This window comes from Gekko japonicus, unplaced genomic scaffold, assembly GCF_001447785.1.
Source record: "Gekko japonicus isolate JY-2015 unplaced genomic scaffold, Gekko_japonicus_V1.1 scaffold366, whole genome shotgun sequence".
NCBI lineage: Eukaryota > Metazoa > Chordata > Lepidosauria > Squamata > Gekkonidae > Gekko > Gekko japonicus.
The window spans coordinates 704008-730298 of record NW_015159721.1 but is presented as its reverse complement, the minus strand read 5'-3'; the positions used below and the strand labels follow the sequence as shown (position 1 = coordinate 730298).

Here is a 26291-nt window from a genome sequence, read left to right as displayed (position 1 = left end):
TGTATGTCTCACGCCCTCCCCCCGTCTTCAGAGATGAGCATTTTGTGTGGTGGCACCTCACCTTTGGAACACCCCTCCCCCTCGGTGCTCGCCTGTCACCTACTTTACGGCACCAGGGCAAAACACATCTTTTTACCCAGGCTTTTAATTAGGGGTTTTATCTTACCAGTATTTTTATGGTCTGCATTTGTTTTATGGATAGCTTTATGCTATTTATGTCCAGTCACTTGGGTTTTAATGGCTTGTTTTTAATGGCTTTTTTGTATTGTGATGATTTTAATTGTAAGCTGCCTCAGTCAGGTCTATGAAGAGACAGCATAGAAATAACCTAAATAAATACATATTTTACTGTATTAATATGCTGCCTTTATGCAAAATCACTTAAGGCAATCGTTATTTTACATTGTAAACTAATATAAAGGAAAGAGGCCAGAAGGAAACAGAAAAATAAATTCAAGGTACCAGCTTTTTCATAATGTGCTGTGGTGCCTTATAGCATGAGAAGAGATAATTTTGGGAAGAGAGGCACTAAACAGCAGTTGGCTCCTACCAAGCAGTGGAGGGGACCTCTCTTTCTGTCTTCTGCCTTTGCCTCAAATCCTGGATTTATAAAAATCTGCAAACTTTTGAGTCACTTAACAGTTCAGCAACACGTTCCCTTAAGGATTATTTATCTTAGAGATAAAATCTCTTTTGTACTTGACATCATCTGTATGCCAATGTACTGTTTCCCTCCATTCATAACTCAGCTGCTTCAAATAAATTTGAGCCTTTGCTGCCTTCTTAATAACTTGCACCTTTTCCAATTCAGTCAGTTTTATAATATTTCTGTCAGATGAAGACATATTATTAGTATTCAGTAAGAAACTTAGAATTTAATTAAGTATCTATTGAAGATCCCCTATTCATTCTCCCGGGATGCTAATGGAGGGCATCTTTATTAGCTAGGTGGCCCACATTAATGTCAAAAAGGTATCTAGCTAATGATTACTGTCAGGTCCTCAGGTTTATTCTGTATAAAATTATTTGCATGTGTGTATTATAGCCAGGTGATCCTATGACTTTTCTGGCAGCCAGAAGTTCTAGCTCTTTATCCAAGGTGCACCATGAGGAGGTGAGCTAGAATTGCACCAGGCAAACTATTTTCCATCTGTCACAGGAATGTGAGTGTGGTGCTTTCCAGGGTGATGTGGCGGAGCTCTTTGAACTCTCCCCAGCTGGGATTGAGTACATTGAAAATTTAAATATTAATATTTAGGGGGATTGCAAGATCGGTCTGCGTACCCATTGTATCACCTTGGTTATCTATTTTATATTATATGCTTCCTGTATGTAACTCTGCCATACGATAGATAAATAAATAAATGTATAAAATATTCTAGTACTGCGTACCTTAAAGTGACCAGAATAGTTGCCATTGTAGCAAAATTTGTTGTTGCTTGTTCCAGTGTACTTTTATTTTTATCCAAGAATGGTTAAATCATGTGAGTGAGCCAGTTGTTGCCTTTAACAGATTTGTGGATCCAGAGTAAATTTTCCAGTGATAAACTTTCCTGCCTCCCCCCTCCCACTGCAGCCTATTGATCTCCACGAAATGCCCCTCTTGGAGGGATAGTGGACCCTGATGAATGTCATGAGGGGGATCGGTAGCAGGAAGGGGGAATCTGGGGAAATTGCCTGTCTGGATTCAACCCAGTGGGATTAACAAAAGCCATCAGTACTTCATGTATTTACTTATTTATTTCTCTATGTATTTATAAATGAAATGTTATGTATCACCTCTATTAAACTCAAGGCAGCATTGCGAACAGTAGGGCTTGTAGACTGGGAAAATGTGTGAAATAATCCGGTTTGATCCAGACTTCCATTTGCAGAAGAATGGTTGTCTGTACTCTCCAAAGAATTCACTCCTCCAGCTATAGCCGCTCACACCCCATCTCAAGCTGTTTGCAAACCCTCGGGTGACCTTCTTAATACAGAATACCTCTTCTGAGTAAATTTATGCAATCTCTAAGAGTAGGAGTAGAAGATATTGTAATTTATGTTTTCTTGTGAAGTTGCAGCAATATCAGGTGCTTAGGTTTTGGATGTGTTGGCTAGCTAGGCTCCTCCATCTGTATCTGGTTTAGTATACATGGTGTTTGGCATAACTTGCTCTTCTTATCTAGATGACTCATAGCTTCGTATTTCAGCTTTGATCATACCTGGGTTTGTAGAATGTTCCCCTTTCCCTGGGAGGAGGTTCTAACCCTCATTATGTTGTTGTTCAGTCGCACAGTCGAGTCCGACTCTTCGCGACCCCATGGACCAGGCCCTCCTGTCTTCCGCTGTCCTCTGAAGTTGGCTCAATTTCATGTTCGTCGCGTCGCTGACACTGTCCAACCATCTCATCCTTTGCCGTCCCCGTCTTCTTTGACCTTCAATCTTTCCCTCATTATAGCATACCTTTAAAAAAATCTAATATATTCTACAGATATTGGGAGTTTGGAGACATGCATTTTGGCCAGTGTAGCTAGAGAAGTAGTTGTTGGTGGAATACTACATTATTTCCAGCTCCTGCCATTATTTCTCTTCAAGATGATGATAGAAGCTGTTCCCAGTTATTTGTCCGCTTGTGTTCCTTTTTATAGCGGAAGGTCACTCTATGTTCCATTCCCCCCCCCCGTTTCTCATGCAGTGTGTTTATCCACCTTTAAAACCCTTGATGTCGATAGCAAATAACTACAGCAACTGAAAACATCTGTGGGCTATTCGATATGTTGTACCCATGCAAAGGCGTTATTTTTCTGCCCAGTTCTAAGGAGCCAGGCCACCTCTGCTTCATAACCTGGTATCTGATCAATAAGAGGAATGGGTTACAGACACATAAAGGTTTTCGTTCCGTATTTGTGGAATGCTTGAGGATTTCTTTGACTGGCAGCACACATGGTGTTCTGCCTTCAGTGTTGTCCCTAGTTTTTTGGATGCCTGTTTCAGTGTAGTGCTGTTAGGATAGACTCTTCTTTTATCCAAGATTGTAAGTATGAGAAAGCCAGACACGGACTAACAGCCTGGCAAAGTCTCCCCAGATCAATAAGTTCATATGGTGCAAAATTGCCCTAAATGTTATGATTGTGAGATTACCAGTAAAGCCCTTTCTTGATAATCCTGAGTGGAGATGTAAAATTTCCAGACATTTTTAAGCCATGGGGGAAAAGCTTGCCTTCCATTTTGGCCGGGGGAATAGAAACCTATATGTGCAATACTTTCCTATCAAATCTAAACCTATATTTGCTGCTGTAATAGCATAAAAAATGCATCATTTATAACTTGGTATATAGAGATGTATTCATTGGCATATTTATGGATTTTTAAAGGAGATCCTGGCTGGGCTCGTTTCTCCTGCAGTCTGGTATAAACCATACTGCAGGAGTAGCCATGCCCCAGGAGCCTGTGAGTGAACTTCGAAGGCATTTAAAGGGCTTGCATTCTCTTTAAATACACTTCCTCCAGCCAACCTGAAAAATCCTGAATATTTTGGAGGGGGTTTCAGGTTGGCCATTGTCAGATAGCCAAGTAAATGGCCTACTCACTAACTGGCTGAAAAAATATCCAGAAAATACTGATAGGGCATTTTTCGAGTATTTTTTTCAACTCCATGTAGCTGAATACACACCCGTAAGCATCACCTTCTTTGCACAACTCAGCTGGGCTGTGCAAGAGTGGCTTTGATTTTGAGCTGTTCTTGCCAGGCTGTTTTGTAGTCAGGATATGTACAGAGCATTGGTGTAAAGCCAAACCTAGATGAAGCCAGGGTACCACAGTTAAACACCATAGTTAACAGCAGAGGTCATTTTCTGCAGGAGCGCACAGTAGCGGGGCTCCAGCAGTAAAGAGCCCAGGGCACACAGGAGCAGAGCTCCAGCAGTAAAGCTTCATCCCTGCTCCCAGCAGCCCTCAGAGCAAGAAGCAGCCAGGTAAGTTGCAGAGCCCCCCCCCCCGGTAGAAAACCATCCAGTGGCACCTTTAAGACCAAGTTTTATTCAGGTACAAGCTCTCCCTCCTCTGCAAGGACAGATCTGCACATTCCCCCCCCCCAATAGCTAGCAGTCCAAAACAGTCCAGCGGAGCCTGAGTGGTGGGTGTTGCCTTCTGACACACTTCCAGTGATGTCAGGGGGTGTGGCATATGCAAATAAGCTATGCTAATGAGTTATGCTAATGAGCTCCTGCACCTCTCTTTCTACAAAATGACCCCTGGTTAACAGAATCTCAGCGAACCGTAGTTAATGTAGTGGCCTGCAGTTGGATGACTAATTGACTGTGGCTAGTTTAATTAAACCATGGTTTGTATTGTATCTGAACATATGGTTTGTATTGTATCTGAACTTAACCTAAGTGTAAAGAGTTTATTTGTCCAAATAAGCATACAACTACAGTTTCTTTTTGTTGGTTTTTGCAACTTGCCATTAATGCCATTCCCAGTCTCCAAATATTGGCGTTGCAGCTCTTATATCCATGTCTCTGTAAAAACGCTGCAGATTTCAGAGGACCTGAGGAATGGTGCGCTCAAATCCACTGTCTCATAGAGGTAGCTTAATTCCTGTGACTTCTTATCAATATGGCAAGCCCTTCATGTGTAATGCTATATCATGCTGGTCAACAGATTATCTCTGGGCTGTAGCAAACATTTTTTGTTTTGATTTGTTTTTTGGGTTTTTTTTACTGCGGAGAAAGGTTATGTGAGTGGAACTTTTGATCCATGTGGTAAGCTACTGAAACCAAATAGTGTTCTAAATCAAAACAGCTGCCATTGAAAGGAATCTGAAGCAGTTTCCTTATTGCAAAAGTTTTCATGCACTAGCTTTTTGGTTACCAAACTAAACTTGCTCCCTGTCCCAAAGATCACCGGCACTGATTGTGTAGGCCTGGTCTGGGACTCTGAGGTGACTCTGGCTGTGTGTTTGGCGTACCGTCCACTTAGCGCTTCCTACAGACAGCCTTCAGAGCCTGCTTGAAGCAGCAGCTGATTGGATCTTGGAGGTCCCGAGGCTTATATATTAATAATTTGATTAGTAGCATAGGTAACATTGATACCCACCCCCCTATTATAGTAAATAGGAAAATCCCAGCCTTGCTATTTGCCAATAATATGGTACTACTCTCTAGAGATTAATGATCAGAAAACTAAAAAAAAAGTCAGAAAAAAAGGTCTTGGAACATCAGTGGCCATAAGTTGGAACAAGTACCATATTTTAAGTACTTAGGGGTGACAATTCATTCTTCTGGGACCAGGACTGCTCATCATGAGTATGTTGCAGCAATAGGCCAAAAATCTGCTCAGGGTATTTTAAAATTTGCACGCACCAAAGGAGGCCTCTATTTACCAGCAGCCCTCCAGTTATTCCATGCAAAAACATTGCCCCAACGAAGGTATGAGACAATACTTGGACCTCCCTTGTCTTGTTTCGCCCGTTTAGCATGAGTTCAGTCAAGATTCCTGAGAACATTATTTCAAATGCCCAGCTGTGTTTCTAACGCTAGCTTACGTTTTGATTCTGATTTGGTCGAGGTGGAGGCTAGGGTAAGCCTTGCCTCTATCATTTTTTGGCTAAAGCTAGCATATAACCCACAGGGCCTGACACCCTTAGTTCTCCAAGATATTACCAATCGTCCTGCGTGAAGGCCATCCGTTGCAAATTGCAGAATCTAGGATTTTCTTTAGAAAATGTTTTGGAAATGGGTTATGACCGAGCAAAAGCAATGGTCAAACAAAGGTTGTTCGATATAGAGTGGCAAAGAGACAATAACAACATCCCACATTTTATGATTTCAGAGAAACTTAGATACATTGTGGCTCCGGCACCCTATCTCTCCTTTTTGGAGGTACCCAGCCAACTGAGAGCTGTTACGTTGGCAAGATGGTGAGCTCTTCCCTTTGCAGTTTTGGAGGGAAGATAAAAACAGATCCCCATGAAGGAGAGAATTTGTCCCTGTGGTATCAAGGAGGTGGAATCAGTTGAGCATGTTTTGTTTTTATCAGGAAATTTGCTGAAATATAATCTCCCCATTGCTTAAAAGATTTTCAGGCTGTTCTGATATTTTAAAGAAGCTTTTATTGGGTGTTAATCCACAGACCACTATTAGTTGTGCTGACAGGGCTCTTTTTGTAGAAAAAGCCCAGCAGGAACTCATTAGCATAATAGGCCACACCCAACAGCAGAAACTCATTAGCATATTGGGCCACACCCCTGACAGCACAGCTCATTAGCACATTAGGCCGCACCCCCATGTTACCAGAAGTGTGGTCATCCAGCCATACCCACCTTTTGCTTGTTATTCTGTTTACCTTGTTTGTTGTCAAAACCCAGGGCTTTTTTTGTAGCAGGAACTCCTTTGCATATTAGGCCACACACCCCTAATGTAGCCAATCCTAATGAGTTTCTGCTGTTGGGCGAGGCCTATTATGCTAATGAGTTCCTGCTGGGCGTGGCCAACTTGGGAGCCAGCCGGAACTCCGTTCCTGTGCGTTCCTGCCCAAAAATAGCCCTGGTTGGGCAAAAAAAAAATTTCAGCCGTTTGTAAAATCTGTCAGGAAACTCTGTGTGCAGATTTTAAAATTTAGTAAATTCCTACTGTTGTGTTAGCAGAATGACCTTTTGTATTCTTCTATTTACTTTACTGTAAATATTTTGATTTGTACTGTTCATTGATCAAATAAATCTGAGTTCCCAGGGTTTATAATCCTTGGAGACTTCAGCATCCATGCTGATGTCGCCTCCTCACAGCAGGCTGTGGATCTAGTGTCATCCATGGCGGCACTAGGGCTCACCCAGATTATATCAGGCCCCACACACCAAGCAGGCCACACACTGGATTTAATCTTTGGCACGGAGGTAGGTATAGATCTGATGGCCAAGGTATTGGTGCCATGGTCAGATCATCGCACCCTGCAGGTCCAACTGGGTACCCCCCTCCCCCCCGTTTAGGCAATGAGCTGCTTTATGCTCGCCTGCAGTGATGGACCTAATTGGATTCCAGAATGCTCTGCAGGAACCGATGTCCTCTGAAAATTCCTTAGATGGGCTGATAGAGGATTGGAACACCTGTCTCTCTGAAGCCATCGATGAAATCGCCCCCAATGTCCTCGTTGCCCCCAACAGAAATCATCCCCCAGTATCAAGTTCCCTCTAAGCTATGGAGTCTTGTGAGCAAAAATTCTACTTTGTGAGCTACTGGCATTAAAGTTGTGAGCGAGTGATTTGGCTGCTGCATCAATGAGTTTGCTCTGGAGCCCTCCTTCCTGAGCTAAGGCAAAAATGTGTGAGCCGGAGGCTAAAAAACTGTGAGCTAGCTCACACCAACTCAGCTTAGACGGAACACTGCCCAGTATACTATGGAACTTAGGGGGGGTGAAACGGGAACTCAAGATGACTGGAGCAAACCTGGCAACAAGTTCGTGACGAAGCTATAAGAACATCCTATAGGACACTTATAAAATCCTATGAGATAACAGTGAAGGCCACTAAGAAGGAATACTTTGTGACCTCCATTGTGTCTGCTAGCTCTCGCCCGGCTCAATTATTTGAGACAATCTCTTATATCCCTCTCTGAGAGGACCCAGAATATTAGTAATTTGGCAATAAGCTGTGTGGCATTTGCAATCTTTTTTGCAGAAAAAGTCGTGTTTCTCTGCCATGACCTCCCAGCCAGTTTTGATACAATATGAGAATTGGAGGCCCTTGACCACCTCTGGATTCAGTCTTTAACACCTTCAGCCAGCTCTCCTGAACTGATGTTGACAGGATTCTGGGTACTGTTAAGCTGACCACTTGCCTGTTAGACCCGTGGCCCCTCATGCTTGGTGAAGGTCAGTTGTGAGGGGCTACGAGGTTCCCTGGAAAATATTATCAATCTGCCCCTGGGCTCAGGGTTCTTTCCAATGGGACTGAAGGAAGCAGTGATTGTCCCACTCTTAAAAAGACCAACTTTAGACCCTATGGATTTGGCCAATTACTGCCCAGACTCGTCACTCGAATCTCCCGTTTCTGGGTAAGGTAATTGAGAGAGCAGCAGAACAGCTCCAGCAATTCCTGGATGACACATCGGTGTTGGACCCATTCCAGTCCGGCTTCTCCCCTGGCCATGGAATGGAGGCAGCATTGGTTGCCCTCACAGACGATATCCACAGGCAGCTGGACCGAGGCAGGTCAGTGCTGCTGATACTTCTCGACCTTACAGCAGCATTTGGCATAGTCTATTATCTGCTGACTTGGCTGAGGGCCTGGAGACCGTAGTTGGATGGCTAAGGCAGTGCGGGGAGGGCGGGGTATAAATGAAATAAATAAATAAATCAGTTGAAACTTAATCCGGGTAAGATGGAGGTTCTGTGACTGGGTGGGGGCGGGCCACAATTTGGCTGCCAATTCCTGGCTCTTGATGGAGTGCCCCTTTCACCAGCACCAACCATCAAGAGCCTCAGTGTGACTCTGGATTGCCACCTTGTCAATGGAGGCCCAAGTTGTGAAGGTTGCCGGGTTGGCATTTTTCCAACTGGGCCAGGTTTGGCAACTGGCTCCCTACCTGTCTCACCTTGGCCTAGCCATGGTAATCCATGCAATGGTCATCTCCAGGATAGACTACTGTAATTTGCTTTATGGGGGCCTTCCCTTGAGGTTGACCCGGAAGCACCAACTGGTCCAGAATGCAGCCACATGGGTCTTCACTGGGACTCCTTGGATGACACACATCCAACCACTGGAGCACTGGATCAAGTTCAAGGTGCTGGTCTTGACCTTTAAGGCCCTTAGCGGTCAGGGACCCATATACCTTCGGGGCCGCCTCTCTCAGTATGCCCCCAGCAGAGCATTCCATTCCAGCAGTAAAAACCTCCCGGCGGTCCCTGGCCCAAGAGAGATCTGGCTATCCTCAACCAGGGCCAGGGCTTTTTTTCCCCCGGACCCCACCTGGTAGAACTCCCTGCTGGAGAACATTCGTGTCCTGTGGGATCTATTACCTTTCTGCAGGACTTGTAAGGCAGAGATGTTCCACCAGGCTTTTGGTTGAGGACTGTGACAGGACAGCAACTAATCTGGCACTCTTATACATCCTACCACCCCTCACCTACCCCCTTAGGAGGCTATGGGTATTTTATTATGGTTTTAACTTACTCTAAATTTTCTATTGTTCTTATCCTGTTGTGAACCACCCTGAGGCAGGCCTGCCTGCAGGGAAAGTCAGTCTAAAAGTCTCAATTAATAAGTAAATAATAAATAAATTGTGTACCTGGAAGTACAGTTTGTTAAAGTCCACAGAACACAGTTGTAGAGTAAATGTGTTCATGATTAAAATGTTGGCAACTGCCTCTGTTGGGAGAACAGTGAGGTTACACCATTCCCCCATGTGACTGGATTGTATCAAATTAAAGTGTAAAATCATTTGAATTTTGCTGTATTTGTGCTGTAATTTCTGTATAATACAGTATTTTTCTCCATGCATGTCTGTTATTGTGTTGGTTTCATTCTGCTTGTACACACGATCACTCTTTAGCATATGCTTAACCATAGACTGGTTTCCTTATTCATGCACAGATTTATGTGTCTAAATTAAAATATATGTGCTCCTTTATGTGTGGAAGAGTAATTTTAATCTGTGCTCTTTTATGTGACCTATTCATCGCAAAGTTTCTTTTACATGTCTCTTCCTTGGTTGCTTCTAATTTGTAATGCACCCAAATTCTTCAGACTTCTGATTTCCGATTGCCAGAAGTTGGTTTCTAGAATCAAAATGTTAACCATTGGTACATTATATCAGATATAAATAACTAGTCAGACGTTCATCAGTCCTACACTCCATGATTGACCTTGAACTCCCCTGCCATGCTTGCTGCCTTTTAGTCCTGTCTTGGTGGTTGATATGTTCTGATGTCACAGTGGTCTTAACCATTCAGATTAGTTTTAGTCCTTCTGGCTGCCATTTGCTTACCTGCTCTGATGTCATAAAGAGGTTTACAAGCCTTAGTCTTTCCTTAGGGGTAGGGGCTTTGAGGCCATATATAACAAGAGTTCTAAGATCCATAAACAACCTGTCAGAAATTTCAGTGGGCTTTCAAATGATGACTTAACTGGTACAGATCACTAAAGTTGTCTTTGAGCCTTTCTGGGGAAAACAGAAGCATACCTCATACTTACGTATGCACAAATACACACACGTATGCACAAATACACACAGCTGTCTCTGTACAACCTAAATAAGGTTGTATGGAACTTGACTGGAAAACCTGGCAGCTCTGGATTACATAGGGTTGCCAAGTCTGGTTTGGAAAATACCTGGAGACTTTGGGGGTGGAGCCAGGAGAGGGCGGGGTTTGGGGAGGGGAGGGGCCTCAGCACAGTACAATGCCATTGAGTTCACCCTCCAAAGCAGCCATTTTCTCCAGGGGAGCTGATCTCTTTCGGCTGGGGATCAGTTGTAAAAGCGGGAGATCCCCAGGCCCCACCTGGAGGCTGGCAACCCTAGGATTACAGAAGCTAGAATCTTTTTAACTGAAATTAATTTAAGTGGGAATAGTTTCAGAATTTGGACAAATGAGGCCGCTTTCCAGGTTAAACCAGGACAACAGAAATTGAGTACTCACAAAGCAGTGCATTGTATTTTTTCTTTTTATGTATGTATTTAGAGAATTTGTAGGCTCCTTTTCCAGACCTGCTCAAGGTGGCTCACAGTTAAGACAAGAAGAACAAATAAATCAATAAAACCATTATCAATAAAACAGCCAGTAAAAGCAAGCCAGATATAAAAGCACTTAAAACAGAGCAATCTTAAATAACATTGATAATTTTGCTTTGATGAGTGTGAAATCTGCCTGTTAACGTCTTGTCTCAGCATAAGCCCTATAAAAGTTCCTATTTTGTTGTGAGCCCTATATTGGGCTCAAGGTAACGATTGTTTCCTAAAATGCTCTGGTTGCCTTGTATCAGGTATCTCGGGGAGGGGCTAATATTTTTATGGGCTGGGTGTGAAGAAATTGTCTCACTCATTAATATCCAAGATGAAACATCAGAAAAGCAGGACATTCAGGATTCAAAAATGTATAATTTAGGTGTAATGCAGTGCTCTTCGTCCCATTTCCAGGATCTTTAAAAGTATGTAATTGTAAGGGCTATCTTGAAAGAGGACCCTTATAGGTCAATACGGTTTAAGACTGTGTTTGGGAAACTCCTGGCTCTCAATGTTAACTTGGATACCGTCCAGGATCTGGGCCTTCATGCAGCATTTGCTTTGGTGAGAAGTTGTGTAAAACTAATTGATCACCAAAGTTGTTTTTAGTTTCAGGCACCAGCTTGTTCATCCCAATTTTTTTGTATTCCCCCACCAAAATCTCTTCCTTCCTATACCTATCTGTTGACTTCCCAAAGCCTTTTAAGAGCGTTCATTCTGGCCAGATTAAATGCCCACTCCTCGGCAGTTATGAGTGGGAGGATTCATACATTTACCTTATTCAGAATGAATCTGCCCCTTTCCCATGGGTAAGATCAACATGATTGCACATATCCTTTTGGAGTGTCCTTTGTTCAAAATTGATGTATCATAGCACTTTTATTGGATAAAAGGAAAGGAAAGGAAAAAGAAAAGTATGTAATTTGTTCACTGGGTTAATATGTTAAAAGAACTAAAGATGTGGATTTATTTTTTAAAAGCATCTGATTTTCTTCCTTGCTGCTGACTACCAGTGTATGGTTAGATTACTTAACACCTGCTGTGCTTTCCCCCAAACTAGAGTTGCCATTCCCCAGGTCCGGGCAGGAAATCGCCCAGTTTTGGAGGCTTCTGCCCACTGCCCCCAAACAGCGACGTCACTGAGTGATGTCCCTGATGCAATGACACCACCCAGAAGTGTCATCATTGTGTCGGGGACATGACGCGGCAACGTTCAGGGTTTTAGGCAAAACTCTATGGTTTGAGGGCAGTTTTACCATAGAGTTTTGCCCTCAAACCAGAGTGTTGTTGTGAGACGTCCCTGACGTGATGATGTTACTTCCATGTGACGTTGTGTAGCCCTGCCCCACTCCTGGAAGGCTCCCTCACGCACCCCCACCAGCACGTCGATGAAACCTGGCAACCCTACCTCGAACACCTTCCTGTCTCAACCTCTAATCTTCATGCTTGCCTTTTGTTTAAGAAAGCAAGCTTAAATTCGCTTACATTGTCAGCTAAAGCCCATTTGATTTGGTGGAGCTTGGACATGAGGATCTGTTTATTTTAGATGGCTGTTAACATGGACATCTTCCTTGGACAGTAAGCCCTCTAGGCTCCGAAATGCGCCACTTCTGTATGCAGCCTAACACACTGATGCCTACATAGCTGTTAATGGTAGTTCTTGATTTTTGTCTCATTGGTTCCACTAACAGATGGAAAAACACATAAACAATGCAATCCAGTGAAGACTGGAAAATGATACAGATATTTTTAGAAGCCACAGTATTTTTACTAAAGATATTTTTGTATTGCATTACATTTGTCATGTGAAATAACTTTGTATCTTCCTCAGGCAAATGAAATGTTGTTCAGTGGAAGGAAACTGACTGCACAAGAGGCATGCGCAAAAGGACTGGTGTCTCAAGTTTTTTGGCCCGGAACATTCACCCAGGAAGTCATGGTTCGAATTAAGGAACTTGTCACTTGTAATTCAGTTGTAAGTTTTGTTTTTTTCTCCACTTCGATTTCACACAGGGCTGAGTAGAAAGTTCTCCTTACAGTGACTGCCTTGTACCGGGGTGGGTGGGTGTATTTTCCGTACACATGAGCAGCAGTACAGAGCCCTCAGTGCACAAAGAGTTCGGTGTAAAATGCGCTGCGCATAGATACAGCCAGAAGTAATTTCCAAAATGGCACAATTTAGCATGAGCACAAGGTTTGCTTGGTAATATCTATGTACCACCTTTTTCATGCTTCTGTCTACACATGATGCTCTGCCATGTGAATATTTCCCCGGGTTTGGGGGGGGGGGCATAGGTACACGGAGCAGTTGCTGGAAGATGCAACCTGGATGGGAAGTTTATGTTTGGAGGGCAGAGGGGAGAACTAATGTCATTTCTTTTTTTTTGGTAAACAAATTTTTTATTTTCTCAGGAATACAACATATAAAACTTTTCATTCTATCAATTGTCTACCCCATCCCCAGTTCCTCCCCTCCCTCCAATGGCTTCCCACAATGCTTCCACCCCTGCTCCAAATTACTTCATATCATCAACAATATCAGTTTCTCATCATTACAATCTAAAGATAACATCATTTGACTTAATATTGATCTAAACATATTAAGTTTTGTTTCACATCCCAGTTCTTTTCCAGATAAATTTTAAAGTCATTCCATTCTCCAAAAAACTCATCGTCTTCTTTGTTATTCAGTTTTTTTGTAATCTTATCCATTTGTGCCATGAACAGAACTTTTTGTATCCATTCTTCAACCTCTGGTACCTTTTCTGTCTTCCAAAACTGAGCATAAATCATTCTCGCTGTCACTATCAGGTACCAGAGTAAAGTCTTTTTAGTCGTATTGACTTCTTCCATTTTAAGTCCCAAAAGCAGAATTTCCGGTGCTTTTTTAAAAGAACATTTCTATTTAAATTTTGTTGAAAGAATTGTTTCGTTTCTTCCTTTAACATCTCAATTACCGTTTTCTTATCCAACAAGTCTTCATTAATCCTCCACAGAAAGGGTTTTTTCCTTTCTGTGGAACTCCATACCACCGGATTGTGATCTGAATTACATCTTGGCAAAATTTCAGTCTTATGTGTTTTCATTGATAATTCTTCAGACATCCAAATCATATCAATTCTGGAAAAAGAGCAATGTCTATTGGAATAAAAAGTAAAGTCTTTCTGCATCGGGTTCCATTTCCTCCAAACATCTTCTAATTTTTCTTGCTTAACTAATTCAAAAAAATTCTTTGGCAATTTTCCGCTGAATTCGTTGTCCTTTTGTGGTTTTCTGTCTAGACGATCTATTGTCCCATTAAAGTCTCCGGCCATAATAACTTGCTCATAAGTCAATTGTTGTAATTGGTCAGTTATATCCTTAAAAAATTTTTCCTTTGCTCCATTGGGTGCGTACACGTTGATCAACAATGTTTTTTTCTGCTGAATCATTAATTCCACACCCACGTATCTGCCATCTATGTCCTTAAAAATTTCTGTAGGTTGTAACTCCTTCTTCACATATGTCACAACTCCTTTTTTCTTGTTTGAGGCCGCAGAACAAAATTCAATTCCAAATAAAGCATTCTTTAAATATTTTATATCCTGTTTTCTAATATGTGTTTCTTGCAAGCATATCACGTTGCATTTCTGTTTCTGTATCCAATGATTGATTCTTTTCCTCTTGTTTGGTGAATTTAATCCATTAACATTCCATGACAACAATTTGTACTCCATTATGCGTTTTATTTTAAAGTTCTCCAAAGACGTCCGCATTGTCCGCCTTAAATTTATAAAAGTCCATCATCGATCTGATCTGAATCCTCACCCCTTGATACGTAAAGGATAAACCTTGTGGAATCTCCCATCTATATCTGATGCTCAAAGCTCTGAGTTTGTCAGCCAAGGATTTATACCTTTTCCTGTCTTGCAGTATTGTTCTTGGGAGTTCTCTCATCACCATAATTTTGTTTCCCTCTATTACAAAAGGGACGTTGAATTGCTTCTTGAATATCTCCTCTGTTATTGATCTTGTTACAAATTGTACAATTACATCCCTTGGTAAATTCTTCTTTTCTGCAATTCTGGAGTTCACTCTATAAATCAAATCAAAGTCTGAGTCCATTGACCCTTCTTCCTCGCCCAAAAAAGCCGTTATCACTTCCATCATTTTTTCTTTTAAATTCTCATTCTCTGTTTCCTTAATGCCTCTGAATCTCAGATGAGTCTGCATCCTTCTGAACTCCATCATTGTCTCTGATCTTGTAATTTGTTGAGTCAAAGAATCTTGTTTCTCTTCTATTTTTTGTATCTTCTCCTCTGTCTCTGTAGTCTTGGTTGCATTTGCTTGAACATCCTTCTTAACTCCTTCCATTTCTTGCTTGATTGAAGTTATTTCTGTAGTAACCAGTTCCTTCAATGCTGTTATATTCTTCTCCTGGACTTCTTCTAGATGTTTCAGATGAATCTGAGTTTGCTTCTCCAGTTGGTCCCCCAATGTTTTTTCTATCTGCTCCCCCATGGCTTGTATTGCCTCTGTCATTCTCTTCTCCATTGCTTCCCTGGAGGCCTGCATCTCTTTTTTCTCTCTTCCCCTTGACATTTTGGGGGTTGAAGTAGATCCAATCCTAGGTCTCACAACTGGTTTAAGTTCTGGGTCTGAGTCGGCTCTTTTCTTGCCTCTCCTGGTCTCCGTCTTGGCGATTTCTTTTCAATTCACAGATTCGCAAGATAAAGCACTCTTCTAGATGATAAGATTTAGTCCTCCATGCCTCTCTGTTTACGCTTTCCAAAGACCCTTAGAAATATATTAAAAAAGCAAATTTAGTTGAAGTCCTCCTCAAAATGTCGGGCGCAACTTCTCTATGGTAATTTCATGTAGAGTAGGTCAAATTGATACTTTGCAGGCCCTTCCTTCCGCATACAACTCACTTCCGGTCCGGCACCTTTAAAAGTTCCACTGTCTTCCTTTCGCTAATGCCCGTCTAGGAATTCAACTTCCTGGATGTTTCACACGGACCTCTTTCTTTGTGACACCAGCCTGCTCTTCCCACGCTATTGTTCGTGAGTTTCGATTTTACAGTTGCGCACACGGCTCCATCTTCACCACAGGAATGTTAAACAATAAGCGTTTTTACAGTTTTTAAAGGCTTCAATCAACTTTTTTTCTCTCCGGAATCGGATTTCTGGGATTTACTATTCATTTTCCGCTCAACCGCTTAATTCAAATTGACTCCAAACTCAGTTCAGGTAAGCGGCACGTTTTTGTTATCTAGCACGTTCAAAACGGGTTTCGCATTGTTTCTTTTAACTCACAGTTGTTGTCCTTCTTCAAAGAAGTCTGCTGACGAAGAATTTATGCCGGTAGCCCGGCTCGATCGGCCACTATAGAGTTGCTTGGCACTTGCCTTCTTCGTGGGAGGAGGTCAAAGCCCAATTCAGCTTCTTCCGAAGCTGGATTACGCCAACCTCACACTCCCTCTAGGGCGCTGCTGCCTGCTTGTCCCCCCCCCTCGCTGGGGAGTGATGCGTTGGGCTGTATATTGCCCAAACTGTCAAAAGTGGCCGTCGCTCGCTTCGCACGAGTGCGAAACGCTTCAGTCCTCCATCTTAGCTAGACCGGAAGCCACTGTTTTTATTGTTATAATTGTTGGGTTGGCCTTTTCCCTTATGAGCTTTTTTCATTCGGGGGGGGGAGGGACAATATGGAAGGGAAATTTTTGAAAGAAACATGGTCCTGTGAATATAGATGTTAATGAACTTCCAGTCCAAATTGCAGCTTCCAACAACTGCATTGGATTGTTGTTTTAAAAAGCTTAGAGAAAACAAACACAAACTTGAGTGACTGTCATGTGGGGGGTTTTTTACTTGAAATATGTGCCCAGGCATGAGTTGGCTTGCAATTTCTGTTTAAGTGCCACGGATCACTGCTCTGCTAAGTGGAGCTAAATATATTTAGCCAAAATATTATTCTGTTCCAAATTATGGAAAGAAGAGTGGGTCTGTCTGTCTGAGAAAATCACTTTGATACCTGAAAAATGTTTGAGGCTCTGGATATTTAGGTTTTTTTCTTGGCAAGGCAGAACAAAACACAAAAAAGCCCTTCTGCCATCATGTCGAAAAACTATATGTGAAGTTTAACACATGCTGGATGCTGTTTTTGTCAGCGTTGTGTATCCTGCTTCTCCTCAATGGAGCCCTAAGCGTTATAAAATAATTACTGCATTACATAATCATTACTGATAACATTTTAAAGTGCTGATGCACCTGGCCGGCAGCACAGATAAGTCATTAAACAGAACAAATAAGCAGGTGAAAATATACCAAAAGTATTTAGCACTTTGGACTACAGTCTGCAAATCACATTTCATGGCTGCAGTAGTCTTTTGGAGCAATTCCATAGAGAGCGATCTATGAGATTGCAACAGAACACTTCAGTTACAGATTGCTGCTTCAACAACTGTTGACATTATTTTCTCTTTATATTTAGTGCATCGCTTTTTCATTAGAAAAGGATGCTTATATAACCAAATATGCCAAGCGGCTAGGTAGCCTGACCTCAAAGCAGTGACACAGCACTGTATCGACATAAGCCAAGTTAAAGCATCAACAGTACACTAAATGGCCCTGACCTGGATAGCCCAGGCAAGCCCAGTCTCATCAGAACTCGGAGGCTGCTAAGCAGGGCTGACTGGCAATTACTTGGATGGGAGGCCTCCTTGGAATACCAGAGCTGGGAGGCGGGGGCAGGCTTTATTCAGCCACTTCTCTGAATATCCTCCGGGCCCCCAGTAGGGGTCAGTCACCAGAGGTTGCCATGACTTCCAGGTACTCACATGCACACACACATGCACATATGAAAAATACAAAAAACTACCCCCAAAAATAGTACACTTAATGGAGACAGTCACTGTGGGGAACAATTTAAAGCTATCTTTACATTTAGACCACAGTATATTTTTGTACCAACCTTAGTGACAGCTGGGAATGTTCAAGAGCTGTGAATTTTTTTAACACCTAGGGGAAGAATCATGCTTTTCCGAGTAGTGAAATATTATGGCTTAAGTGGGGGGGGGAGTGGTTTTTCCACAAAACAAAAGGACAATTTGGGGAGGAAAACACCTAGACCTTGTACACCGTCTGCACAGTCGTATTTTTAAATGATTGGGAAGACCCCCTGAGTTCGAACATTCATGCAGTCAAAACGTTGAGAATGGTACATTATCAGTCACACTTTCAGAGAGCTTCTGCCTGTTCAAGCAGGTGTTTACCATGCCTGCTCTAGCATGACTGAGAAGCAGATACCTGGGCAGGGCTATGCAGAGAAGGGCTCACTTGATTGGGCCCCACTGAATTCTGTGGGATGGAGTCGATGGAATGCAGTGTTGGGCACAGCTGAGAAGGAACACGGTTGGTTCTCACGCTAGTCAGTGGGATCACCAGAGACAGATTTAGTTCCCACCCCAACATACGTATGTTCATTTTTTCAGTGTGGCAATGAATGGGAGGCATTATGTAGGAGAAAGTACAAGACTGCATTTGGGGGGACAACGTTCTTGTGTGGTGGCTTGACTCCACTTACTGGATCCCACAGAGGGGTTTAATTTCTCTCTCTCTGCACAAGAGAAGAGCCCTGGAAATCATTGCTGTAGAGTTCCTCCCACCCCCTCATCACTATGGGAATTTCTCTGGCCCCTAGATTCCAGAGTTTCTATCTTTTTCTCCCAAATGCTGCCCCCTTCCTAGCATGTCCAAGAAATGGAATGCAGGATGCAGCTTTGTAGATAGGAATAGGTTTGATCTTTAATGGCAGGTGTTCCCAGGGGCTAGGAACAGGTATAACAGTGATGTCACTGAGTGTGCCCCTTAATTGCTCCTTATATACTAAGGGCTGCCATTTATTCCTGTAGAATAAAGTGCTGCACATGGACTCTGTAGCAGAAAGAGTAACCCCTGCCCTCAATCTGTGATACTGATTGGCCTGCTTTTACTGACGGGGCCTTCGGGGGCATGCGATGTATCTCTGTGCCCAGAGTGCACAGTTGATCTGCATTTCTCTCCTCCCCTTCACCACCAAGCTAGATATGCAAGCTCTTCCTATTGCACATACCTCATCCATCCTTGTGCGTGATCGAGACCTCTGTGTCACAAATAGACACAGGGAAGGGAAGAATGCAGGGGAGAAGGGAAGGGAAGAATGCAGTCTTCACTGATTTCGCCTTTCCACTGCAAACTTTTATGCTATTCTCAAGGGCCCCCTGACCCTCAGGAATGTCTTGGAGGGAGAGGCTACAACAGTAGTCCTCAGCACAGTGTCCAGAGTTGTCATGGTGCTCACTGGTGTGTTTTCCGGCACTGAGTTGCTCTTCTCCCAGATCTTTTTCCTCACAGCCAAGAGTCTGCTCTGGCTTTTCTTTACTTCCCTGGAGTTTAGGAGGTACTTCAGAAGAGCCTTTGTGTCTGCAAGTTGCATTCATTAGGAAAGAGCTGTCTCCATTGTAGGAGTAGAAAAGAGTAAGAGTCCAGTAGCACCTTTAAAGACTAACAAAAAGTAAGAGCCCAGTAGCACCTTAAAAAGCTAACAAAATTCGTGCCATTCTAGCTGTATCTGAAGAAGTGCACAGTGACTCACAAAAGCTCATACCCTACCATGAATTTTGACAGTCTTGCTAGACTGAAGTGAAGACTGCACTCTTACTCTTTTCTACTCCTACAATGGAGACAGCTCTTTTTGTGGTGGCATCTACTCTCTCAGAATTCCAAAAGTGGCCACAGGCTGAACTAGATTGGAGACTCTTAGATTACAGTATATGAGGTGAAGGAGAGTAGAGGTTTGTGACACAGGCAGGTCTCCTCTTGTGCATTTTTCTCATACTTTATAAAATACTGTTTGTGTGTTTTCATTTTGATTTTTCTTTTTAATGCAGGTACTTGAAGAATCCAAAGGTTTAGTTCGTAATCTAATGAAGGGGGATTTAGAACAAGCAAATGATAAGGAGTGTGAAGTTTTAAAGAAAATTTGGGGATCGGCTCAAGGGATGGACTCAATGTTAAAATACTTGCAGAGGAAGATTGATGAATTTTGAAGAGATGTGCATTGACACTGGAATTGTATTTACTTGGACATCTGGATTTCGTGGATGCCCTAACTGAATTTAAAAATCTAAAATAAAACTCACCCCATTGCTCAGAAAGCGTTGGGACTAAAGCTTGGAAGAACATGGTTTTATTATTGAGAGTTTTTCGAGAAGTACTGTATGTTAAGCATTGAACAAATTCCCTTTCTCCATATATAGATATAAATATATATAAATATATATTATATTTCTTTATATACACAAACTAAAAAAAAATATAATGGAGTGCACTACCAAACTTTGTCTTCTACTTTGTTATCATTGACTAGTACTGTATCTGAAAGAAAGTGACAGATAAAATGAGGCGTTGCATTATTTTGTATGTGGCAGGAAAGTCCTGAAGCAATGAGATATTTTTTCACTAGAGTACAGAACTAAAACGGGTATTGGCCAGCCCTCACTTTCACTGCCCAACAAGTTGGTTAAGAAGAGGCATTGCCTTGAATTCCAAGGAAGGTTTAAAAATACCTCAAGTAATGACACATTCTAAAATGCATTATTTTTTAAAGTAAATCCCTGTAATTAAATGATGTATTTTTTGTTCTCCCCCAAATATGAGTGTGCTCAGGATTTATGCTATAAAAACACTCGGCCCCTTCTTGTTTTGGGGAACATGCCCTCTTTCTTACCCAGGCCAGAAATGAAGAAGCCAGTGTCTTGTCAAAAAAAAGAAGAAGAAGCTTCATTTTTTTTTTTTTGCAGTATTAGTGAATCACTGAATACCATATATTCTATGGGTATCTTAAATTATAGTTTAGTCTTAGTGGGTTTTATTAAAAAAAATAGGGATTTTCTTGAATTATTTTAACTACATATTTGCTTCTGTTGCTGGGGTGAGAACTACTCTGTATGCAAGGGTGGTTTGTTTGGTTTTTTTCCTGTGTGCTGGTTTGTTAAATGATTACACCAAAAATGTATTTTATGTTCTTTTTTTTTTTTAGCTTCACGTAGAATATATTTTATTTAATAAGTTAATACTTCTTTTGGCACACTATTAAATACAAAACCTTTTTTAAAAAACTACCTTTAATTAGATGTTGGTCTCTCTTTTTTGTCAATGCTCTTTAAATTTCACACTATAGCCCTGATCCAGTGAACTTTCCATGCAATAGCGGGGCTTCTGGCATTCTGCATGAAGACCCCCATCGCCAAACAGAGCATCAAGGAAGTCAACTGCCTGCCTTTTGCAGGTGGTCTCCCCCATCTGCTTGGTGCATACGTGATAACAGGAGTGCACGAACACATCCTAGTGCTGGATGCAGCTTTATTTATGTTTTCCCTCCCCCCCACCCCACACACAGTGCCCTTTTTATGCACATGGGACTGCATCCAGAAGGGTGATAGGCCCATGATAGCCTGCTCTCCATGCGCAGATTGCCACGGTTAGATCAGGGTGCATAATATACAATAAGGTGTACAAGAGTGCCCTGTGTAAATAGACTTATTTTGCATTCCTTTCAGGAGTGTGTGTTGATTCCTGACTGCAGATATCTTAGTTCTTTGGGTATCTGTGCTTGCAATCTTACTGAATGTATGAAGAATGAAACAAATCAAAACCTTATTTTTGTACAGTTTTGAACTTTATACTTGGAGCCTGACCACCTCATCCTAGTGGAGAGTTGTACAGTGTGTAAATCTGCTTTTACCTTGGATTGGTACAGTATTTTTGCATCTGTGGGACCTACTTTTCTGTTCTAGTAGTTTGAACTATATATAAACTGTACAATCTGTAAAGTTTTTATAGAATAAATATTCAGCTGTGAACTGGTTAAAATAAAACTAATATTTCTTAACACCTCTTAAAAGTGCTGCAGTGTTATAGTCATCTTTCTCCTCTACCCTCCCCACCCCCAAGAAATACTTTAATTTCTGGCTTTTCGAGTATTTCAGTCATGCTTTTTTCTCATTCTTGTAACTACTGTTGATTTTCATGAGGCTACACTTTTTAGATACAAATTAAAGGCAAACAAAGAACAGCAGACCAACACTTCAGTCTGTTATACTGCTTAAATGCTCTAGTGTGTTTATAACAGGATTAGCTCTTTCCTTTGCTGTCAAGTGGGAAAGGTTTAGTCTCTGCTTGAAATGGTTCTTGCATTGTCTCTTGGACCAGAGGCTAAAAAAGCACATGATGCTGTTTTGCTTCCAAATTACTAATGTCCTCGTGCAGTTACAAGGATATTTACCATCCATTTTCTGTATTGCAGTGTCTGAACCAGTTTTGGGTTGTCCTCTTGAGCCTATAGTTATGTGGGTGGAAATTACAGCACCAGCTGGCTCTACAGGTGGTTGGATCCAGCCAGCTTTTCACTCAATCTCACCCAATTCCTTCCCTTCCTTTTTTATCAGCAGAAAAGCTGGTTGTATCCAAACCCATATTTTTATCATTGTAAGGCTTTTCTTTATATAAAAAGAACGATACCTCTATCCCACAATGATGCGAACTGACTTTAGGGATGGATATAAAATGGTGAAACCACTATTTTCTTTTTAGCAAGACCGTAAGGCGTAAAAGTCATGGAACTATATCAGTAATCTTTACTTATGTTAAATCTTAATTTATGTTTCTTGAACTTTTCAAACGCAGGCCTCCTCCTACACTCATCAAAATTTGGGTCATTCTCCAACTGTCAACAGAAGTTGGTAGAGGTTCTTATATTCAATGGCGTACATTCACATTGATTTAAGTCCTCAGAGATCTTTAATGATGGATTTGAGGCAAATCCATATACTTAAATCATGACATGGCAAGCCACATTAAAATTCATATCAAAACCCTCAGGCAAATATCAAATCAAAATCAGCTGCCAAAACCCTCTCAAAAATGTAACTGTTGACAGGGAAAGCTATCCTGAACACTTCTGTCTTAAACAACCTTAAGGAGTTTAATAATGTGTAGAAGAAGGTCATTCTCTGGGTGGTCCTGGGCGTGCTACAGTCTAGACTAGTAGAACATATGAACATAAGAGAAGCCAATGTTGGATCAGGCCAATGGCCCATCCAGTCCAACACTCTGTCACACAGTGGCCAAAAATACTAGGTGCCATCAGGAGGTCCACCAGTAAGGCCAGGACACTAGAAGCCCTCCCCCTGTTGCCTCCCCCCCCCCAAGCACCAAGAATACAGAGCATCACTTGCCCCAGACTGACAGTTCCTATCTATACCTTGTGACTAATAGCCACTGATGGACCTCTGCTCCATATTTTTATTCAATTCCCTCTTGAAGCCGTCCATGCTTGTAGCCGCCACCACTTCCTGTGGCAGTGAATTCCATGTGTTAATCACTCTTTGGGTGAAGAAGTACTTCCTTTTATCCGTTCTAACCCGACTGCTCAGCAATTTCATTGAGTGCCCACGCGTTCTTGTATTGTGAGAAAGGGAGAAAAGTACTTCTTTCTCAACCTGCTCTATCCCACGCATAATCTTATAAACCTTGATCATGCCTCCTCCTGGGCACAGGCAGGGTCACAAGTTTCTCTACAACTCCATTAAACCGAGGCTTCTTCTCTGCTTCTTAGTTGGACATTGTGAGTCTTTTATACTGAGCAGTTCCACTCCAGTTTTTTCCCCTACTCAGAACTGTATTGGGGGTGCAAAGGCTTTGACTGGGCCCTAGACCCAGGCAGCACATTAAAGGTGACCTGCCCCAGCCTGGAGTCTCTACTGGGGTGAAACAGCAGGGAGTGAGAGAGGAAGCAGCTGACCCCTTAGGGATGGCTGCAGAGATTGACACTTGAGGTCATCTGCAGAGCTGCAGCTTCACAGACCTTAGGAGAAAGCCCCGTGTGGAAGATGGCTCAGAGGCCAGACTCTTTTTTTTTTTTTTAGCAGTGCCTAAACTCGGCTCCAGATGGAAGTGAAAGGCACGGCTTTGATCAGCAGCAGAGTGAATCAGGCTGAAACCGTCTGCCCTACTTTTCTCACCATCAAAGGGTTGGGTGAGGCTTGCAAGTCACTAAGGAGTTTTGAGCAGGAAAGGGGCTGACCAGTAAGCAGCAAAATGGCCACAAAGGTGGGACTGACTACCTCTCTCTAGGTAGTCACAATACACACAGGCTGGGGATCATTTATCTATTCCTACTAGCCTTTTAGCAGTAAGCCTTTGAACAGAGGAGGGGGGAAGTTAACCATGGGTGGGACAACAGGAGTTTTGGCTAGGCATTCTGTAATCTTGACAAACAAGAGGGGCTAGGGCTGTGGTTCTGTACCACACATGTCTGTGCAGAACAGTGGAGGAGGCTGTGGATCTGGCTGAATTCAGCTATGTGTCTGGCCGTGTTGCTCTTCTACTTAGCCTAAGAGCCTTCCTTTGTGGCAACCTAGTGAGGTGTTTCTTGTCCTCAGGGATAAGGTCACGGTATGGGTCTGCCTTCTCCCAGAGGAAAAGTTAATGTCTTCCCAGTATTGCTTCATAACTGCTAGTATAGAAGGCCAATCCTGACAAGGCACAGACCTTCCTGCCCAAAATATCTAGCTTTTTGCCCTCTTTCTCAGTTGGAGCCAAATTAGCGGAGCCCTTTTCGGCACCTTTCCCCTGCAATGTTTCAGTGACCTAGAGGTTACAAAAGGATGGGTGAGAAGTTACCATAACACTGAGAGATCAAACAAAGTGAAAGTGGCATGCAGTCTGGACGCTGCCATAAAATCCGACAATCAATCAAAGTGAAAGTGGCATGCAATGTAGAGGGGAATTTCTCTTCCAGTGTGGGCTTGGTAAAACAATGGAGCAAATGCTAGATGCAGATTGGTTTTATGGAACTGTGCATAGATTTATGGCTGTTCAGGGGTGACTGCAGTCAGTATGGCATTGGCCTGGGGGATTTGAATGTGGTTTTGAGCCGCATCTTTTTCTGTTCCAGTGTGGGTTTGGTAAAACAACGGAGCAAATGCTAGATGCAGACTGGGCCCTGGAGTGGCATTGTCTAGATGTCAAATAGGCCCTTTGCTTCTATTTATCTAGGACTGAAGGTTTCTGTAAATTGGAAGCAATGTTTGTTTCCTTTCAGGGGTCCTCCTTGGGAACAAAAAGTATCCATGTCTACATTGGGCTGGTGGACTAAATGTTGTATCTCTCTGGTTCACAAGGCTCAGGATAGAGAGCCACCCGGGAGGGGGGGGGGCTAACAGATCACTCAAGGAGGTGGCTACGTCTGCAGTATACTGCCCAATCCCTTCAGTGGAAATGATTTGCAAGGTATCCAGTTGGAAAGTGGTCCATCGACTTCTGGTCTATGGCGGTGTGCTGAGCAGTCGCACCTCCCGGACCTCCCGGGGGTGAAGCTGTCCACCGGCAGAAAGGAGGGGGGGCGATGCATTGCACCCCCCCCCAGGGGCCTGGCGAAAGGCTCCTGGCCAAGGGACTCTTGAGAGGTCGCCTCTTTGCCAGCGCGATGCTGGGAAATCGAGGTGCTTCTTTGTCCCCATGGTCCCTCTGCCGAGTGTCCGTATGGAATTAGTGGCGCTGACTGGGACAAGTGTTGGAAATCGAGCGGCTAAAACCGAAGGCAAAGCGAGGTCGAATGACCAACTATGAACGTGAGTTGGAATAGAGCGGTTTTGCTAAGCTAAAAGAAAGCTCCCCTACCCCACAGACCAGAGAGTAAAGTGAGCGGGGGAGGGGCCCCTCCCATGCGCATAAACTAAGCGAGAGTGGGGGGGAGCGATGAAAACTGTTGGAAAGACTTACCAAGGCGTGCACAAGCATGTGAGCACATATTCAGAGACTTTTAAAAGTTTGGTGAAAGTAAACAACCGATAAAGATGGCGGGAAGAGGACGGAGAAGGAGAATCTTTTAAAAACGAAACTAGCAGAGAGCCCATGACCGGAAGGAACCACCGAGTTGGCTAAAACTATGGCAGAGTCCCTGTGCCCCCTGCTGGAGCAGATGAATAACCTCAAGGAGCAGCTGTCAAAAATGAATGAGTGTATCACTACTCAGCAAACACAAATCAGCGAGACTAAAAATCACGGAACAGACAGCTGAGAAAGTGAAAGAGGTTGACGCCACTGCTCAAAGGGTGAAGAAAAAGGTGCAAAAATTGGGAAAAAAGCAAATCTCAACAGAAGAACAGCTTTTACAATTACAAATGGAGAAGGCAAATCTGGTCCTTCATTTCCAAGGCGTTCCAGAGATTAAAGGAGAGAATCTGAAGCAAACGATGAGCGAAGTATTGGCCCCAGTGACAGATTTGAAGGCGGACTATCTTATGAGCGAAATGGATTGTGGTCTACAGGGCCTATTCTACATACATAAAGAAGAAGAATCTGCCTGGGGAAATTGTAATGAGATTCTCAAAGAGACACGTGAGGGATTGTATCCTAACAGCGATGGCGGGGACACTCTTGAAAATTGGGGACAGTACCATTCGAATTCTGAAAGATATCTCATTTGAAATAAGACAACAGAGAAAGAATTACAAAGATTTAATTCTTTTTCTTCAAACCAATGCAATCAGTTACAGGTGGTTATATCCAGAGG

At 42.7% G+C, this 26291-nt stretch overlaps 1 protein-coding gene across 1 annotated transcript in view; it reads left to right on the top strand.

The window, feature by feature from the left end:
* Window positions 1-19848, top strand: part of CDYL (chromodomain protein, Y-like) — a 170586-nt gene extending 150738 nt beyond the window's left edge. The window contains exons 8-9 of the mRNA XM_015420962.1: window positions 12529-12672; window positions 19603-19848. Coding sequence (XP_015276448.1) covers window positions 12529-12672; window positions 19603-19761 — 303 coding nt within the window. The 3' untranslated portion in view covers window positions 19762-19848. The remainder of the gene's footprint in view (window positions 1-12528; window positions 12673-19602) is intronic.
* The last annotated feature ends 6443 nt before the right edge of the window (window positions 19849-26291 follow it).